The sequence below is a fragment of the Populus alba genome, chromosome 1 (assembly GCF_005239225.2).
Source record: "Populus alba chromosome 1, ASM523922v2, whole genome shotgun sequence".
NCBI lineage: Eukaryota > Viridiplantae > Streptophyta > Magnoliopsida > Malpighiales > Salicaceae > Populus > Populus alba.
Window position 1 is genome coordinate 43,212,942 of NC_133284.1, and position 13,827 is coordinate 43,226,768.

Genomic DNA, 13,827 nt, shown 5'->3' on the forward strand with positions numbered 1-13,827 from the left:
TGCAGATGTTTTGGCAACCAGAAAGCTGGCAATAAAATGTGAACAAAAGGGAAGAATGACTCAGAGTACTTGCTTTCTCACCATGTAATCTTTCCCACCTGTATCGGAGCCTTTAGCATTCAAAGTAGGAGGGAGGGAGGGAGTTGGGAATGTTCAAAGTCAGCATTGGCAATCTTGTTGTGGATCACCTCGAAAGCTGTGCGCTGTCGCTGAGTTTATCATCGAAGCAATTATTGAGCTTTGAAGTGGTTGAGTTGCTCTGCTCTTCTCCACTTCCAGTTTCTTCTTTTACTTTTTGTTTAATGAATTTATTCTTCTTCTCTTCTTTTTCCTTTTTTTTTTTTTTGGTTAGATGAGAAGTTATACAAGGATCCAGAATCTTTCTCATCTTGATTTCTTACCGTATTTTTTATAAATGAAATTAAAGGATTAATCATTCTAATGTCTTCTTAAGAACTAGACAAGTTTCGTGTTGGTTCATACTTGAAATGTAAAGAATTGAATTGACAAAAGCCAAAAGTTGACAGGATAATATCTTGTTAAAACGCCTAGGGCTGACATTACAGCATTTCCCCCTCTGCTTCATGCGCATCACAGAAATGCATCTTGGAGAGGAGAAGAAATATTAAATAAGAGGAAAAAGATGCAGCAGCAGCAGCCAGGAAGAGGATTAAGAATATACACAGATGATGATTCCATATCCCGAAAAGCAAAATCGGAAGGATATTCCTCTATGCCTCAATCAAGTTAATTGACGTTGTCTTACTATCCTGCATTTTCAATTAATGAATTGTTAATCCACCGAGAGAACAAGCATTACTTGGTATCTCCATCATAAAAAAAAAATTAAAAATAAATCAAGAATAAAATATCTTGCCTTCCTAATCGAGAGAGCTCAGGCTCGGCAAACAGCATATCTTCTAGTGATTTCCCATTCATCTCGCTTTCCTCACTACTGCAAGGACACAACAAAGGCAACCGCATGCTCAAGTCAATAACAAACAGGGCTTCTTTCTCTTCTTCTATCCTCTCTCCCCCATCAAAAAAAAAAAAAAAAAAACACAAAAGCTAGACATATAGATGCAATGCACACGTAAATATCTGGATAATTTAATAACCAAAGGGATGAATATATTCAATAATTTATCGCCTAACATAGGGGGGATAAAGGAAGAAAGACGTAAGAATGGAAGAACACACCTGTAGATATAATCAAGGGAAAGAAGCCTGTGGTGAACAGTGTAATCGCTGCCAACGTAGGTCACAATTAAGCAACCTGCATCAGGATGGGGCCAGCTCCTTGAAGTAGGAAAGCGCAGTACAAATGTTCCAGGCTCTTGAAGACCCCGAGGACCCTGAAGTGACAGTTCTGCTTCTTCCTTTGTAATAAATCCTTCTATCCACTTTGGTGATGTAGAATTCCATATTGTGTTTATTGAATCGCTCGTTAATGTAAAAGCAACAGGGTACAACCAACGCCATATCTTCTCAAAATTTTCTTGGGCCATATATTCCCCACATCCAGAAATTCTCCTCAGGAGCTCAAAATCCTGAAACAATTATTAACTCCGAATAGTTACAAAGTCTCCAAGTTGTGCACAAGTCACTCTTGAGCACCATTATAGCATGTTCAGCATAAAAAAGCTTCTTCTGGAGTTCATTGATTCAACAATTAGTGAATCAACACTACGATACATACTCCCATTATTCTCCCCAAGTAATACTGTAGGGCAGGAGCTTGCCTGAATACCCTTAACGACAAGTTCGTATGAAAAGGGGCTCATTAAGTTTAAGAGTGCATGTTAGAGTAAATCTTTCAAATTGGATGTCTTAGATTCAAATTATAATGAGCCAGAAAATACACATGCCTCATCTCATGCACGAGGCCATATCATTGCACCCCTAACAATGATCCAAAACTAGTAATATTATTTCCAAGCCACCAGTACATGAACCTCAATTTGTAAGCAGAGCATTGTGTGTTCTCATAATGAGGACATGAAGAAGGAAAAGAAAAGGCAACCTGTTCGGTAAGAGATCTGGTACTGGAGCAAGTAATCCTCATAAATCGCTCTTCAATCTCAAAAATCACATTCTCCCATTGAATGTGGCGGTTGTTTTGTGAGATTGAATTCCAAAATTTGGTTCCTTCCTCTATCAACCTCTTTGATATCACTATCTGTCGCCTGAACAAGAAAGATGGTATTGTGAGTATTAAAACTAGACAATAGGCATCTCAAATGATTGAGAAATTCTACTTGTGTGGAGCGGCAACAGTTAGCAATGACAACTAGGTTAGTCAAATTATGAGCCATAGAGCTGTCAAAATGTCTATCCCCTATTTTAACTTTTATAAAAGATAATGAAGATGAGGACATGAAGCTGGATCACTTCCCCAAGTTAATTTCACACAGGTAAGATCGGTCAACTTCATAGAGTTGTAGGCAACAATGCAATGCTCAGCCTTACTTCAATCCAGTGCAAGGGGCTACCATGATTTTTTGTTGTAACTTGCAAATGATAGAAGAAGAGAGAAAAAAACTTGGCCCACACATGACCAGGCAAAAGAAATCCAGTGAGTTTGACATGAAAATGTGAAGTGAATTGTTTGTAACTAAAATCAACCAAATCGCTGTCATCAAAAAACATTAGCAAAGGATCATCATGCTAGACACGTTTCAACAAACCTATTATGAGATAATCAAAAAATCAGTTCCTGTACTTTGTCAGATATCCATTCCTAAACCGCAGCTTTTTCAATTTGAGTTCCTATAAATTTAAACATTCATTAATTAGGAAATTTATTTTGAAAATACCCTTGATATGGCAATGGTTTAAATACTCATGAGCAAAGTAATTTTTTTTAAATGTACTTGATTGATCATTTTTCAAGAGTACAAGAACTCAACTTATAAAAGTTATAGCATAGAACTCATAGAGATTTTGATATCGTACAGGCACCAAGATTATGATTACTTTAACCTACTAATAACTAATCAGGCATAGAATACTCAAACAAAACTGCGTCCAGAATGAACCAAACCCTTACATACCTGTGGTGTGAACATCCTGAGTACAATGAAACCTCATTTGCAAGTCTAAAAAGCTCTTCTTCAGAGGCAGAGGTTGCAACCTCCTTCAGCAGAAGAGCCCTGTCAGTCAAGCCTCCCAGGCAGTATTTAAAAATGATCACATCAGAAATTGAATAGCCGCCACTTGACATAATATTGAAATCCGATAACCTTTCTTCAATACTGTCTGATACAGATGGTGAATTGTCTGCTTCTTCAATATTCTCTGCTCCCCTGGCTAATTGTGTCCCTGCTTCATTTGCAACCTAGATTAAAAAATGGTGATGCAGTTAGAATCATGCCAACATAATACAATAATGAAATTAGGGAGAATAAACTTCAACTTCCAACCAAACATTTCTTAATAAATGAGTCTCTCCAACATCACAGTTAAAAAAAAAAATTTGATAAACTATACAATATCTCAAGGAAAGGGCCTGCAAGGAAAATGTTTTCCAAGTAGAAAAAATATCATCCACCACCCATGCTGCACATTTGGTATGGGATTTCTGTATCCAGAACAACATACAGAAAATAAAGTACCCAACTTCATGGTATTGAGTTGAGAATTGGAGAATAAAAGTAAATATCATAGATTATATGCTTATTTCATCCACAGTTATTACATGTTTTCTGAAAATCACTTGTCCTTCTCTTACCTAAAGACATAATTTCAAGCACCAACTTTGGTCATGTCAACAGTGGGCCCCAAGAATAAAAAACAGGCACCAAACAATCTTCTGTAAATCATGTGGAACAAAAAGAAAAAAAAAAGACAGAAAAAACAAGACTAAAAAGCGAAAGATACCTTAGCAAAAAACATAGGAGAAAAGTTTTAATGATATGGGAGCCAGATATTTGAACAATCAAATAAATGATACAAGGTGATCTCCACAAATATCCTATCGATGGATAGTTATGCTTACAGTAGTCATTCAACTATTCATACTAATACTACTACAATCACAAGGAAGGTGAGAATGATGATTGCAATGATAAATACAAGAAAGAATGGTGATTGTAATGAAAATTAAAAGAAAACTCATTTTATACCTGATTAGTTGTCCAAGTATCAGAGTAGCATGCCACATCTGGCTGCCCCGTTGCAGATGTCCTTTCTTTCCCCAGTTTGATCCGTTTTGATGATGGACTGGGTCTTATTTTATGGATAGAGTTTTGCTGCAATTCCAAGGATCCATTACATAGTCCAAATGATTGATATTTATTTAAAGGGTCAGCAGCAGAGGTTGGCCTTTTCCATGTCAGAGATGTGCGAGGATTACGACTTCGAGAGATGCAACGGATTGGATGGGAAAATGCCTCTAGGAAATGATACCCACTGAATTTTGGAATTTCTAATTTAATGCGGAAAAGCCTATTATCACACTTGGATGAAAGCTGACATGGGAATGAAAGCAGAATCACTAGCAAATTCCATAAATATTGATAGCAAGAACCCAAATTGCAAAGTAAACAAATTTAATCTCCTGAGAATTAGCGAATCCAGAATCCCATTCCAGAAATTAACAATTTCCTTGCACCATAAGCAGAATACTGCTTCGTGGCACATGGGCAGGTACCAAACCAAAAGGCATACCGCTTTGGAGTTAAGACTTTTAATAGCCTTGCCTACCAGAGCAGGGGCATGAACCACAAGGAGACCCAAGACCAGCATTGTATGCATTTAAAATATACTTGTAACAATGGGAAAAAAGAACAAGATGTGCCAAGAAGGTAAGATCAGCCTAAATAAGATATATTTTTGCTTTTTAATTAAAAAAAAAAAAGGTAACTCACAGACTCATTCAAGTTGAGTGCACCCAACATGGGAAACATCTACGTTATTATTCAGGAACAATAATGATGATTATTTCAGCTAAATGTAAACGACTCTACTTTAATACAGTGTTCATCAATTTGTGAATATGCAACACAAACTTTTTGCAAATATGCAGCAGCATTTAAATTATCTACAGATTGATGTCTAGGATATAACATGACCAGATGGAAAATCATAATAATTGTATGCTTATTTATAATGCAAATTCACAGACTGATCAAGGTCAAGAAACAGCTGCCAACTGCATCAGACTGCAAGCTGCAAGTTAGCTGCAGATAAGGTTGGTCCCATTGCTGCAATCTCCATTAGAGGTATATATGGTAAGCAGAGTTTATTTCAGATAACCACAGCAATATGATTGTGTTCTTTAAACTTTCAGTCTTGTAGGAAAATAATGCATATAGAATGCTAAAGACATTTTCTGGGAAAACTGAGAGGAAGAAAATAATAGTGGAAATGAACATAAGAATGTTCATCTTGTCCATGCATAGAAGAAGAGCACTTGTACACTGGATAAGTGACCAGAAACATTTTTCAAGTCTGACATTACTACCTGGGATATTTTGAGCTTCAAGGATGCATGCCCATGCAATAGTTTGCCTGGTCTATCATACGAAGCAAATTCTATCCCATCACAGCTTGCCAAAAGGGGATCTTCATCATCAGATGTTTTCTCCACAGGAAGCCCACTGTCCGCATAAACCAGTGAAGCAACAATCTATTAAAGCAAGTAATGTGCAAATGTTAGTACAAGAAGAAATGCCAAAAATACAAGTAAAATATGGTAAAATGCACTACTGGAAACCCAGAGATACAGACCTCCAATTCCTCGTTTACAGCCTGGCATATTGCATTTAATAAAACCACATCCAAGGAAAAAATCCTTCGACATGAAGCCTGCAAACAGAAATATGAGAAGAAAATCTTAGAATGCTGCTATTTGATTCATAACTTCCACAATGTTAACATATCCTGTAGGAAAATTAATTGTCTGTTTGTCCACACTCCACAACCTCTAGAGGATTTCATTCGACCCAATTTATGAGTTTGAGAGAGATAGAGATAGGAAGATTCTTGGTGTTGCACGGTGCTTTCAATTATTTGGTAAACTATGTTTGGAGAGCAAATGTCGACATAAATAGAAATCAATTCTTATCTAATCAGTTAATTTGGTATAGAGTGGCTTTCTTGGCTTCCTATGGTGCTCTACAACTGAAGCTTTCCGAGGGCTTTCTAACCTGATATATTGTGAGACTGGAAGCAGTTTTCTACTTGTAATAAAAGGCTAACATTAGTAGAACGCCTCACAGCAAAACAAAAGCAATAGAAATGAGAAATGAGAAATGAGAAGCAGAAAATGCCCACAAAATTTACATGGTTCACCACAGAGCATTGATTCAACCATAAAATTAGGAGGGGAATGGAAAATACAATGGAGGTTCTAAATTAACCAAAATACGACCTGAAACACCTTTGTATACAACCAAAAGTAATAAATCCTAATTTGAGGTTTTCACCTAATTTGTTGGGCCAGATCACAAGTTGTTTGACCAAACAAATTTCAAGACAAACCTCCTAGTATTAGCAGCTAGTTTTAAATTTGTGGATACTTTTTCCTCCTTTCTTCCATTTCCTTAATATGATTTCTTTTTTCAATTACAACAGAACAGATATGATAAGATTCATATGTAATAAATGATGAACATTAGTATAACCTAAATTATTTCCCGCAAGACTACTTTTAATCTCCAGGTGTTTACCATCTAGGAATATATGTAAGTTGGACAAAAAAAATCACAATTTCTTGCTTTACAGTCCTAATCTCAGCAATTTTTCCCCAATCCTACACGTGGGCATATTTCACTAACCAGTCTTTGGAATTTTACACCATCCTTTTCTTCCTCCAACAGGCAAAAATCATCACACGCACTGACCTTAAATTAAAACCAAGCATATGTAAGTAGGATGAGAGGCAAGGGAAGGAAAGTTTTACAAATTCATTGTTTATAGATGTACTCTGTTTTAAAAGATTTTCCCTTCAAAGTTTTACCTATCTAGGCTGGAAATCTTGCTACGCTGCATGAGATAAAATCTTACTGTAAATAATCCCAACTATTTCTCTTTGTTTTCTTTTCTTTAAGACCATACAAGAGAACAAAATTAATTTTAAAAATTTTCACTTGTTCACTCCCCTTCCAACTTAGCAAACAAAGGGCAAAGAGATGTCCTCTTCGCCTATGAAAGATTGAATTGCAAATACATGCATCGAAACCTAGCCTTTATGCATAAGCTGCCTATGAATCGTTTTCTCACACAAAAGGAAGGTTGATATGTGCAGCATCTTACTAACTCAAGATGACAACTATTATTCTTCAATTTGCGAATAGAGTGAAAATGGTTATTTGAATTACTTGCCTAGCTCTCGCATACAACTATTAGAAACCGCTTGCAGAAATAAAAGAAAAGAAAAGAAACAGCAACCTTAAAACAAGGCCTACAAAGAGTGACAATCAAGTCACCCGTGCCCCAGTGGCTTGCCAGCTGGTTTCAAGATGTAACATGACTCCTTAGGAAAACATAATATCAAAATTCCCTATAATTACTAACCTTGCCTCCAACAATATTCCAAATTCTATCACTGTCTTCATCAATTTCAGAGGTTGAAGAGAGATCAATCGATAATCGTACAGGTGGGTCCTATCATAGCATAAGCATATTTGTCAAGTATTCAGTTAATTTATAGGCAGATATAAAAAAAGAACAGAATTCAAAAAAATATCTTTTATGAACCTTAACATAGTGTTCCTTAATGGACATGCTTAAAGGCAAGACTTCTACATGGTGAACATAACCCTGCAAGCCATCATCTCCACCAGCACCAGCTAATGTTATCTTCCTCAGTCCATTGGAGTTCGAGCTTTTGTCAAGGGAGAATGACTGAGGCTGCTCTCCTACAATCTTCCCATTAATGTGAAACCGCAACATATCGGTAACAACCTATAATAAGCAAGATAACATTTAGCATTTCTTAACTTTAGAGAGAGCTGGTGAGAGAAATTGAGAGAAGAGGAAGGGAGAGAACAAAAATATTATACAAATAAAGGCAAATTACAAGTAACAAAATGAAAACTCAATGATGGAAAAGTAACCCCCATACTATAAATTTCATAAATGACTAATTGTGTGACTTGACTTCTAAAACATACCTCACATCCAACATGAATCCAATTTTCCAGAGGAAACTCAATCTCCATAGATGTAGAATTACTAAAATTTGTAGTTTCTTTGTGAGCATGGAAAAATGGAAAAAGTGTCATTATCTTCTTCTCATTTAGAACAAGAAAAGGAGCATCGCTGCTAATATCCGAGTAAACCTGCAAAAAGAATTATTTAGTTCAGCATTTCATTTTAGAGGATAAAAAAATTGTCCAACAAGCAAAACACACTTGTACACCACATTTTAAAACATAAATCACTGATTAACAAAGATTTATGGATTATGCAGAATTGCCACCCTTATGCTATAGCATTAAAGATGATTGTCAATATCTGAAAAATCAAAAACATTATTCAGCTCCTTGGTTTTGCTGACTGACTCTACTAGAGCTAATAAAGCTCGCTTACTCATTAATATCTACTAATTAGACTTCCTTGACAGAGGACTGCAGGGCTATAAGAAAGAGGTGGAATGAGCTGGTGAATTTGGAAAAAGTTCACTATACGTAGATGAGATCTGAACCTAGAAAAATCTTCAAACAAAAAGGATATCAGACGTGGCAATGCCAAAAAAAGTTCCCTTCATCGTAGTGAGTAGCTATATGCCTGATTTCTGGAAATCATAAAATCTATCAAGCAGATGACTCGTCAAATTTAATGAGGAATGACACTGCTCCGGCTCATGACCATAAAGAAAAAACTAAGCTTTCCTACATTTAAACCATACAAAATAACGAGCCAGCAAAAAACCTGTAATGTACTTGACCAATACCAACATCACAAGTCCATCAAAAAGACACAAAATTAAGGATTTAGATGCCACTCCAATTGACATCCAAACATTGAAAAAGATACAAGCTTTGCCCCACCACTAAAATACACTAAACCCATCAAAAGAACAAAAATTTAAACCTGGGTTACACTTAAAGTGATAGGAATAGATGCTAGAAGTTGTAATAAACTTGAAGATTCAGTTGAATACCTAAATGCAGGAAAACAAACAAACAATGTAGCGCGAAAAAGGGCAGTGTTTTCCAAACCTGTTTGATGATTGTAGCAGGAAATGCAGCGGTGGAGGAGTTGATAAGATAAACCCAAAAAGAAATAGAAAAATCCTTTTCATTTTCAACTTCAATTTCCTTTCTGAAATCTTTCAGCAAAATGTAATCTTTTCTGTTTATCACATTATTATTATCACTACCCATTATTATTGTTTCTTGATCAAAAGAAACCTCAAAAAACCCAAACCCCGCCGTCTCTCTGTCTGTCCCTCTCTCTCTAAAAACTGACAAAGAAACTGAAATTTTTTGCACTCTCTCTTAATTCACACTTAATTACTTTGTTTCTCTTACTAAAAAAAGCAGGGAGGCAGACACGGCTGTTCTGTTTTAATTAACGGTTGGTTCGGTGGTGGGTTCCGTTTTTTCTTTGTTTTTTGTTTTAATGAAAAGGAAAGTAGGTGGGTAATAATCTGGTACTTTGCGTCAATCCCAACACAACCACTTGAGGGTTATACTAGGAAATGTAGAAGTTAAATGCTATGACTCGGCAGAAATGATTGGAAAATAATTTTTATTTTTTTAAAAGTGATTTTCAAGAATAGTTTTTATAAAAAATAAATTTATACATAGTAAATTATTTTAATCAAATAAAATAAATAACAATTAAAAGAATAAAATATATAAAAAAAATTAAAAGGAATGAAATTAAAAAAAAATTAATTTTAAATAAAAAAATAAAAAAAAATCAAATAAAAAAAATATTTAATCATTTCACCTTGGATTTTTTTTGTTTTTTGTTTTTTGAAAGTTTTGGAAAGAGGGGTTTTTTATGGAGAAAATAAATAAAAACACTTTCTTTTCTTCTTGACATTGATACTAGTAAACTTAAGGCTCATTAACTTGAAATTGAAAGTTTAATGATTTTGTTTTTCTTAGAAAAAATTGATTGCCCATTACTTGGCTTCTTAATGATATTTTTTATTTGGCACTTGAGGTATTGGCCCAGCGGTTAAAGGGACTTGTTCCCTTCCTCTGCATCCTGGGTTCAAACCTTACTGTGCACGTCTATCATCCCCGCGGTGCTTTACATGCTTACTGGGTTTGCAGGATGTTCAGTAAGTCATGGTACGCGCAAGCTAGCCCGGACACCCACATAAATCAGAAGAAAAAAAAATGATATTTTTTATTTGACAGCGTGTCTCTTAAAGATCACAGCACAATATATATATATATATATATATAGAGAAAAACAGGGGTTATAACATATAACCCCTGTTTTTCTCTTTAGTTTCTAAACTAGCAGAATCGTGGGACATCAAAAGTGGGAAGTTGATTGTAGGTTTTTATTCCTCACTCTCTCGTATAGGTGAACTTGGTTCGTTCAATTCTTAGGGAAAAGGAAAGATCCACTGTGAAACAATGGGAAGACTGGAGCAGTATCTTCATTAGCAGGAGGGACTCCACTAGCTCGAAGAACGAACAAGAACAGGCTTTTATATATGTATAGGGCAACACAGATTGAAGAAAGAATGATCGAGTCTAAGAAAGTAGTAGTGAAAAATAAGAACTAAATACTCCGAGTCCAATTCTGGAATATGCTCTGGTTAGCAGAAATATAATTAAACAATCAATTTGTCCAAGAGGAAGAAAGGTGAACCTGCGTTCGTAATGGTGCTTCAAGAACAAGCATGTGTGTGTGTTATCTAGGTGCACAGAATTCTATTATGACACAAAGCATTTCAAACTAGAAAGTTTTTCCACTCTCTCAGGTTTTAACTGTGTATATTCATTCTCAATTGGCAAATTAAAATGGAAAGAATTTGATCATGCCCTTCAAAGAATTGATCAGTGAGACCACATAGATGACTTCTCAAAGGGCCTTCAAAGGAGGGTAAATACATTAAACAATGGTGATGATCCTGTACCTGACTGCATCACTGATTGATGTTTACTTAAAATCTTTGATGTAGCAAAGAATCAGTGAATTTAGTCAAGTCTAAAGAAGAAAAGGAAAAAACAAAGATCCTAGCTTTGATTTTTACAGTTGCAGATCAGGGACTACAAAACTAATTTGTCTCGTGTCATGAATGAATGCGTGTTACTCCTCCTCCTCCTCCTCCTCCTCCTCCTCTCCTCCTGGCTAACTCGAGGCTGGTCCAACTCAATCACAGCAACAATGACAGTAATGTCATCAATTTTGCCTCCAACGTGCTCGATTCCTTCAGACTCAGCAGCAATTGCAAAGGGAGAGTCATATTCTTCGCTGGTTGAATTCATGGACGCAACAGTTGCGATGGTCCATGCAAGGTCCTGAGGCCAAGGTCTTCCTTCAGATTCTTGAAGAATTTCCTCAATCTCAGAGCCAAAAAGATTATCAAACACTCCATCAGAACCAGCAACCACAATGTCCCCCTGCTCTACATCAAATTCACCGAGGAAAACCGAAACCGGGCGCTTACCCTCCCCAACCCAATTCCCCAAGGAAAAAGGACAGTTGAAATAATTCTGCTGCGTTGGTGACCTGTAAACAAGCCTTTTCCCTCTAAAAACCATGAAACCGCTGTCACCTACATTGGCATAACACAAACGGTCTCCTTTAAGGCTAACAACACAGGCAGTGGATGATCCTATAGCAGCGGTCTTGGAATGCGCTTTTAACAATATCTTCTTTAGATTAACAGCCCGACCAGGCTTTAAGGATCGAAGAGAAGTAAGACAATTGGACATGAGTTCTCTGGCAAAAATCCCAGAATCAATACCCTTTTTAGCCCAACCACCAACACCATCAGCCACTCCAAAGGTTTGTCTTTCTTGGTAAAATGGGCGTCTTGGCCTAGACTTTCTGGGTTCGACTCGATATCTTTTGGGAAGTAACAGGTTCCCATGTTCATCCTCAACTTCTCACCGCTTTCATCATCATCAGAAACCGAAACCGTGGCTTGAAAATTTGGCTGGCTTCGCACAGCTATTCTTCTCTTTTTGATAATCATGTCGTTTGTTGCCTAAAGAAATATAACTTTGATGGAGTTCGATCTCAGGGTTTATCAATTTATAAAAAGAAAGTTACTAATTCCTTACTGAATTCGGAAGCAATGAACAGAGGGATTTGAGAGGAAAACAATCTAAGCAGCAGCGTTAGGGTTTGTTTGGAAAGAAAAACTGATTACGCGTTATTTCAGTCAGGAGTAGCAATACATGTATATATAGTGTAAAGTGGCGAGGCGAGGAGGATCGGAACTTTCCTTTCCTTGCCGAGGTCGGAGAAATCGACGCCATCCTTCAAATTTTCCTTAGGTCTTAAGAGGACCAGGGAACTTTCTATGAAGCCCAGTTCTATACTCAAGCGAAGTCCAAAATGGTCGCACAAGTGTGATACACGTGCTCTATTAACTATATATATATATATATATAAAGTTTAGTTTTAAATTGCAAGTGAATTTAAGATTAAAAAAAATTGGTTAAAAAAATAATGTTCATCAACAAAACTATATTATTGAGACTTCTTAAGTTTTTTTTTTTTAGAAAAAAAAAAATCATTGTCCAATGCATTAAGTTAGGTGATTTTTTTATATAACAATAAATTATCTTATTATTTCTCAAAATGGTAGATTTAAGATCTGTTTGGAAAGTGTGGTTGCGGTTATTTTTTAAAGTTTTTTTCACACCGAAATGTATCAAAATGATTTTTTTTTTTTACTTTTTAAAATTATTATTGAGATCAATGCATCAAAACGATCCAAAACATACAAAAAAATTTTAATTTTTTTAAAAAACATGGATATAATCACATTTCTGAATGTTCTCTTAGAGTTTTTATATTCAAATCCTAAAAAAGTAAAAATAAAATTGGAATGAGATTTATGATTTTTTTTGTCATAAGGAATTAGAATATCTAGTTAAATTGAAAATCAAACACAAAGTCTTAGAATATTTATTATCTTACATTTATTTTAATATCTAATTATATTTGTTTATCATGAGGCATTCAAAAAGGTATATTCATAAAAGGAAGAATTATATTATATACTTATACTATTTGCTGTTGATATCATCATATGACTTAGATAATTGTATCATACTTAATATCATGAAATTTTTATGTTTTGAAAGAAAAAAACTTTATAATTTATTGAATGTTAGACACTAATATTTCATATGAAATTTTCATATTTTTCTCACAATGACTATCATTATTATTAAAATATTTTTAAATTTTTTTATCAACAAAGTCATCACTTTAAATCCAAATAAAAATCTATTTATATTATATAAATAGATAAAGATGCATGATATGAACACAAACTTTATCCAAGAACCTATTAATAAATATAGAGTGCGACAATCTTAGATTCGGTTATTTCAAAGCATTCTTTTAATTGTATATCATGTTAATATAAATCAATAATAGGAATAAAAAAAAATGTTATTAATCATTTTCTGTTAAATATTCTTTTTGAATGTCGGCAAATTTTGTCAAACTAAATAACATAAATTTTATGAATCTTTTCGTCTAAAATGTTCAAATAATGTAAGATTACGACAAAAAATTTCTTATACAAAAATCAAGGATTCCATATATTAAAATGTCATTACATTACTTTTGTATTTTTTTTTTATTCATTTGACTTATTTTTAAGTATTTTATTTCATCTCTAATTTGAGGTAGAAAAAAAATCACCATATTTTGATGGTAGAAAAA

General features: G+C 34.9%; 2 protein-coding genes across 3 annotated transcripts; both read right to left on the reverse strand.

Annotated features, from left to right (window-relative positions):
• Positions 1 to 483: 483 nt before the first annotated feature.
• On the reverse strand, positions 484 to 9,553 carry LOC118063576 (SH2 domain-containing protein A). Of its 2 annotated transcripts, XM_035077640.2 has the most exons (12): positions 9,168 to 9,552; positions 8,118 to 8,285; positions 7,702 to 7,908; positions 7,519 to 7,608; positions 5,731 to 5,808; positions 5,465 to 5,629; positions 4,125 to 4,469; positions 3,054 to 3,337; positions 2,024 to 2,186; positions 1,201 to 1,550; positions 878 to 955; positions 484 to 770 (listed from the first exon to the last, which is right to left on the reverse strand). In XM_035077640.2, exons 1-12 carry the CDS (start codon positions 9,330 to 9,332, stop codon positions 743 to 745), a joined length of 2,121 nt encoding a protein of 706 aa, XP_034933531.1. In that variant the 5' UTR covers positions 9,333 to 9,552; the 3' UTR covers positions 484 to 742. The 2 variants fall into 2 exon arrangements, with proteins under 2 accessions (XP_034933531.1, XP_073264137.1); XM_073408036.1 differs by lacking the exons at positions 484 to 770; positions 878 to 955 and having other exon boundaries at positions 978 to 1,550; positions 9,168 to 9,553.
• A 1,633-nt stretch (positions 9,554 to 11,186) lies between these two features.
• Positions 11,187 to 12,118, reverse strand: LOC118027480 (probable protein phosphatase 2C 80). The gene is made up of 2 exons (XM_035030855.1): positions 11,888 to 12,118; positions 11,187 to 11,819 (listed from the first exon to the last, which is right to left on the reverse strand). Exons 1-2 carry the CDS (start codon positions 12,116 to 12,118, stop codon positions 11,187 to 11,189), a joined length of 864 nt encoding a protein of 287 aa, XP_034886746.1.
• Between the last annotated feature and the right edge of the window lie 1,709 nt (positions 12,119 to 13,827).

Coding starts and splice junctions, on each gene's coding strand:
- LOC118027480 (XM_035030855.1), bottom strand. CDS start 12,118: ATGATTATCAAAAAGAGAAGAATAGCTGTGCGAAGCCAGCCAAATTTT. Junction 11,820..11,887: donor TGGTGGTTGGGCTAAAAAGG/GTATTGATTCTG, acceptor CGATCCTTAAAG/CCTGGTCGGGCTGTTAATCT.
- LOC118063576 (XM_073408036.1), bottom strand. CDS start 9,332: ATGGGTAGTGATAATAATAATGTGATAAACAGAAAAGATTACATTTTG. Junction 7,909..8,117: donor GGATTCATGTTGGATGTGAG/GTATGTTTTAGA, acceptor TGCTTATTATAG/GTTGTTACCGATATGTTGCG. Junction 2,187..3,053: donor TCAGGATGTTCACACCACAG/GTATGTAAGGGT, acceptor TTTCTTGTTCAG/GCGACAGATAGTGATATCAA.